The following is a 6121-nucleotide window of genomic DNA, read 5'->3' on the forward strand; positions in this document are numbered from 1 at the left end:
ATGAGGATGATCTTACACTCTCCGCATTTGCCTTGAAAAATCTATAGAGCTTTGTTAATTTTGAGCAGCCACAGAATAGAGAGGAAAGAGGACGAGAAGAGATAGAGCAAAGAAGTGAAGAAAGAAGAGAAGAGAGAAGAGAAGGAAGTGAAGAAAGAAGAGCAGAGGAACAGAGAAGAGCAAGAAGAAAAGAAAAAGAAGTAAGGGAAGCAGAAGAAGAAGAAGAGGGTCAAGATGACTCTTTTGAGCCAATATTTGCAGTGTCATTGTCAGATGATTCTAAGAAGACTCGGAGTGGAACTGCAGGAGATGGAAAAGGAACAAAACATCCCTTGGGTGCTGGTGATGAGCAAGAACAAGAAGAAGAATTTTTTTTCTCCACCTGTAGGCATAGAGACAAGGGGAGTTGCTGAAAAAAGAGGTACTTCTTCACCTATTTTTACAAGTGATGATGTGAGCAGATCTCCAGCAGATCCAGAGGATGTCTATACCTCTCAATATCTTGAAGCTGATGTTGAGGCATCATCTCCAAGTTTGGATGTTCAAGCTGAAGTTCCATCATCTATGAACACTCTTCAAACTGAACGTGCTGAAGCTAGTACTCAAACAGAACCAACTGCAGACTTTCAAAGGCTGCTAGAGCTCTTTTTGGAGATGAAGGGACAACAATATGGAATGGAGTGTGAAATTCAAAATCTCCAATCTTCTTTAAAAGCTTCTATAGTATCTCTTCATGATCAGGTACAGGAACTTAAGCTTCAGGTTCAGGCAACTGCAAAGACTATAGATGTTGAGAAGATGCAAGAGTCACTGTGAAAGCTAGAGGACACAGTTCAGTCGATAGGAGATTTCCAGCTCGTTCGCATCCCCAAATAGCCCTGATTTCATCAAACTCTTTTTTATTCTTCTCCACTTTTTGCTATTGACAAAAAGGGGGAGAATATATGCAGATTTGACTATTTAACTTTTATTTAACTTTTGGTTTGACTGTGTTTTGACTGTTGAACTTTGTTGGATTTGTTGGACATTTTGATAAGTATTTTTGTTTATCTGTTTAAATTCAAAACTGTTAAAGTCTGAATTTGTCTATGATTTTTACAAGCAATTATTACTTTTGAATCTCTCGAGAATTTTAATACAACTATTCACCCCCTCTAGGTGTTATTACTAGCCCTTTCAATATCCACGATGAGAGCCAGCAGCAAATAATCAACTATAATTGGAAAATCAGAGTTTACAATCACTCACATGCTCAAGTGTTTCCCACACCTAAATTTAACCTCAAACCCAAAGTGTTTATAAATAAACAACTCACTTGGACATAAACTCACTGCACAAAATTACCATGCGTTCAAGCTCAAACGAAAATGCTTTATGTACATCAAAACAAGAACAACGTCTTTTTTCTTTTTCCACATACGTATCTTCTAAGTAAGCTTCAGCGGCGCTCCTTGAGTTTTTTACGTGCAGAGAGCTTTGGCGGCTTCACTCTTCTACGTAGGGTTTTCCGCCACCTCCATCCTGGAGACGTTGCTTTATATTTATATGTGTGTGCCCATGGTCAAAGTTTGACTTGGGCCCACCAATGTTTAGCTTTTACGTGGAGAGAACTACACTTGCTTTCTTCCGTAGCTTTAATATCGTGTGTGTGCCCAAAAGTCAAGACTTGACTAACTAACCTTATTCGGCCTCCTCCTGCAGATAAAAAAAGAAAACTTTGCAACATTTTTTTTTCTTTATTCTATTATTTCCTCTTTTGTAAATCTTCAAGAGTCCAGCGAATCGTATTTTTGCAAACGCTCAAACTCGAATCATAATTTAACAGCCCCAATAATGTTTATATTTTAGCTGCTTAGCATCTTGATGTTTGTAATTAATAGCTCTACTCATAGAACCAACTCCAAATGTTTTTCTCTCCCTCCCAACCGAACCTAATGTAACATCTCCCTCTACTGTTGTCACCAGCGAAGTCACCATCACCACCTCCAAGCTCATTCATGGCCACGTGTTTGAGCCGCTCCATGGTCCGCCATTGTCTTCATCATTTCAGGCTGATCGCTCTCTCTCTTGTTGCTCCACCATTGTCGATTTTAGCGAATCCTCCATGGTTGTCAAGATCTTGACATCGTGGTAGAGTCTCGAGGCCATTTAGTGTTGAGATACATGTGTGAGTTGCATTAAAAAAGTCCTACGTTGGAGAATCGATGTATTGTAAAAACTTGAACATGATTGAAACTTGAAAAGGTTATGCTCATATTTCACTTTCGTGATTAAAGCTTAGCCACGATAAATATTGCATATCGGTCACTGAAGGAGCAACCCTAAAAGTTAAGTTCTTTAAGACGCATAATTGCTTTGCCCAATTAAGCTATGAGTTACCTTGGCTAAAAAAATAAGCTGAGTTTAGAAGGGTAAATTTTGCCTACATGAAAAAGAGTACCCGTTACTTTTTCGAGATAAAGCACATAACATGTCGATCTCACCCCCATCAATTTTTTTATTTTTTTTGGAATGCATTTAAATCACAAAGTTATACATAATCTACAGTTGTTTCAAATCCAATCCATAGAATAATTGGTCAGACTGACATTTCCTAAATTAAAAGTTTAAAACGTATAAAATTAATAGAAAATTTGAAGTTTTTGTGTATTTATGATTGGACGGGATTACTTTAATAACACGGTGATTTTAAAAAAATGATTTTTTTTTTATATAAATTTGGAGTCTGTGGCACGTGGAGCGTCTCCTTGTCTATAAATTCTCTCCAACTGACCTTTCGCAAGACAATAATCAAATCCTCTGTTGTACTTCATTTTCTATTCGTCTGACATCTACCCACAAAGGGGAACCAAAATGTCCCTAGAAACCTCAGCAAATCGTCCTCTTCCTGCTAAAGGAAACAGCCAGATGGTTGAACGCCGGTCGGTAGATTATCATCCGAGCTTGTGGGAGGATTACCTCGTCAAATATTCTTCTCCCTCCAACTCAATGGTAGGATTTAAGTTGCTCCACATGTTGCAAGTTACTACAAAATCGGTTACTTACATAAGGTAGAAAAAGAGGGAGAAAATAGAATAAGAAGAAACAATTTAAGGATAGGCCTTGGGCCAATGAATGTTTCATGCACTTTCGGAGTGAAATTAACATGTATTCTTGTTTATGTGTAGGATGATGGCCATGATCAGCAGGCGGAACAAGAAATCCAGAAGCTGAAGGACGAGGTGAAGTGGATGCTATGCGCTCATGAGGACAAGCCATCCCTGAAACCGGATATGATTGATCAAATACAACGCTTAGGCATTGCGTACCACTTCGCAAGCGAGATTGATAATGTGCTGAAAAAACTTAGCGAGACCTATTTTGTTAGTAATAATGGAGATCATGATAATGACGACCTCTACACAGTCGCTCTACTCTTCCGTTTATTGCGACAACAAGGTTACCGTATTTCATGCGGTGAGTGGTCCCTTTTGTGTTTCTATCATTTCGCAAATTACAACCAATAGATTATGATCCTTTGCGATTGTCTAGAATCTGTCCTCTTTGCCTTTCCCAGCTGGGACATATGTTATAGACACCATTTGTGGAAAAAAATAAAAAATCCTCTGCAAGTGGCTTTAATCACTATTCATGTGTTGGTTGTTATTATACTATCTGCTCTTTCGGTAACCAACGGTGTTTAGACCGCCCGTGAAGAATCTTCTTGTCTTATTGGGATGTTTTAATAGGAATCCTGATTTCACTATGATTTATAAGCAGATATCTTCAACAAGTTCAAGGACACCAGCGGAAAGTTCGGTGAAAAACACGCAAGTGACATACGTGGATTACTAAGTTTGTATGAAGCTAGCCATTTGAGTGTGCATGGAGAAGATGTTCTCGATCAAGCGCTTTCTTTCAGTTTAAAGCATCTGGAATCCATTGACAAGGAGCAACTGAGCCCTCCTCTCGCAGCACAAGTCCAACATGCCTTAAAGCAAACAATTCATCGAGGGGTGCCGAGGCTCGAGGCAAGACAATACATCTCCATGTATGAAGCGGAGCCTTTGCATAATAAAGTGTTACTATCACTTGCCAAGTTGGATTTCAACCACTTGCAAAAGCAACACCAGAAGGAGTTATTTGATCTTGCAAGGTTGATCAATTTTGCAATCACAGGATTAAATTGATTTATTGTTTATACTCTATGGAAGGTTTTTAAGTAACTATGACTTTCCCTTTTACATGTAGGTGGTGGATGAGTTTGGACTTCAAGAACAAGTTACCATTTGCAAGAGATAGGCTCGTGGAAGGATACTTCTGGATTTTGGGAGTTCATTTTGAGCCTGAATTAGCGCTTGTTAGAAGAATGATGACCAAAGTGATTGCAATGACTTCAGTTCTCGATGACATATATGATGTCTATGGCACCTATGAAGAGCTAGAGCTCTTTACTCGAGCTGTTCAAAGGTCAGATTGGTACCGTACATGAGTCTTATCAAGTAGATTTTGTTTTATATATATTCGCATGACCAACAAGATGGGGTAAAATGTATATTATTGGCAAGTCCTTGTGATGGAAGATGATGGGGTTGGTAGATTAACCTTGTCATATTTCTCGGGTGATATTGTGATTAGCAAACCCTCATATAGTGTAAGCTTTTCGAAATATCATGAAACGTATTCCTATAACATTGTCATATTTCGCGGGTGATATTGTGATTAGAAAATCCTCGAGTAATGTAAGCTTTTCGAAATATCATGAAACGTATTCCTATCTTATAATTTCAGGTGGGACTTTGATTGCATAAATGAACTTCCAGAGTACATGCAAGTGTTCTACAAAGCACTTATCGATGTCTACGTTGAAATTGGAGAAAAGCTGGCTTCCGCTGGAAGATCGTATGGCCTCGACTATGCGAAAGAGGCAGTAAGATTGTACCACCTCTACTGTATTCTACAATCATAGTGTCATTATTCTCGACTTTTAGGAATTAAATGCTTTGCATTTTCAGATGAAAAGGCAAGATAGATCCTACTTTGCTGAAGCAAAATGGCTGCACCGACAACACAAGCCCACAATGGATGAGTACATGTCCGTCGCATTAGTATCGAGTGGTTACCACTTGTTAGCGATCACGTCCTTTGTTGGAATGCAAGATATTGTAACAAAAGACGATTTAGATTGGCTGTTCAACGACCCAAAGATACTCAAGGCTTCAACAGTTATTTGCAGGCTCATGGATGATTTGGCCACTCATAAGGTACCTTTTTTTCTTGCACGCGTTAAATGAAGATATTGACCCAAGCCCAACTACTACGAAACATCAGATCTCGTTTATATGTCTTCTTGTCTATATCTTCGCAGTTTGAGCAAGGAAGAGAACATGCGGACTCGGCTGTGCAATGTTACATGAAGCAATACAATGTCACGGAACAAGAAGCGGAGAATGACCTTCGCAAGCAAGTTGATGATGCGTGGAAGGACCTGAATGAGGAGTGTCTTTGCCCGACTGCCGTCGCCAAGCCGCTTCTCATGGGAATTCTCAACCTTACACGAGTGATGGATGTGCTGTACAAGGATGGAGGAGATCATTATACCAATCCTCATATTATGCTGAAAGATTACATACGTTCGGTGCTCATGGATCCAGTGCAAACGTTTTGATATGCAGCAACTAGACATCCGTCAGATGATGCATCTACGCATGTGTGAAGCATTAATGAAATAGGCTTGGGAATAAGATGTTGGATGCATATGTAGTTGCGGTACAATAAAGCTTTTAGTGAGAATGGTATGGTTGTATTAGTATGGACATATAGTTTGCTGTAACCTCTATATTTTTCATTGAAGAATAAAATGAAGCATCTATGTTACTTATAAAAAAGAACAAATTACACTTTCGAGGAGGTATTTTCATTTTAAATCTCAAAGTAATTTAGAATGTTATGGTGATAAAACAAGTTGATTTTATCTGTATGGGCTATGGAAAGATGAGAATGAGATATACTTTGAGAAAGCTTTTAGGTCATATTTCCCAAAAGCCGCAGAACAGATACAGAGCTAAAGCACCAAGCATCGTAACATATGATCAACAGAGAAAAAAATGGCAACCTATTATTGGGCTCCAGCCCCAAGAAA

At 38.8% G+C, this 6121-nt stretch overlaps 1 protein-coding gene across 1 annotated transcript; it reads left to right on the forward strand.

Annotated features, from left to right (window-relative positions):
- The first annotated feature begins 2807 nt into the window (after window positions 1-2807).
- LOC104423654 ((-)-germacrene D synthase-like) lies at window positions 2808-5862 on the forward strand. Its single transcript, XM_039304062.1, has 7 exons — window positions 2808-2991; window positions 3168-3456; window positions 3760-4135; window positions 4231-4449; window positions 4771-4909; window positions 4995-5243; window positions 5348-5862. Exons 1-7 carry the CDS (start codon window positions 2854-2856, stop codon window positions 5645-5647), a joined length of 1710 nt encoding a protein of 569 aa, XP_039159996.1. The 5' UTR covers window positions 2808-2853; the 3' UTR covers window positions 5648-5862.
- Window positions 5863-6121: the final 259 nt, after the last annotated feature.

This window comes from Eucalyptus grandis, chromosome 11 (genome assembly GCF_016545825.1).
Source record: "Eucalyptus grandis isolate ANBG69807.140 chromosome 11, ASM1654582v1, whole genome shotgun sequence".
Lineage (NCBI taxonomy): Eukaryota > Viridiplantae > Streptophyta > Magnoliopsida > Myrtales > Myrtaceae > Eucalyptus > Eucalyptus grandis.

Coding starts and splice junctions, on each gene's coding strand:
- LOC104423654 (XM_039304062.1), top strand. CDS start 2,854: ATGTCCCTAGAAACCTCAGCAAATCGTCCTCTTCCTGCTAAAGGAAAC. Junction 4,136..4,230: donor GAGTTATTTGATCTTGCAAG/GTTGATCAATTT, acceptor TTTTACATGTAG/GTGGTGGATGAGTTTGGACT. Junction 4,910..4,994: donor TCGACTATGCGAAAGAGGCA/GTAAGATTGTAC, acceptor TTGCATTTTCAG/ATGAAAAGGCAAGATAGATC.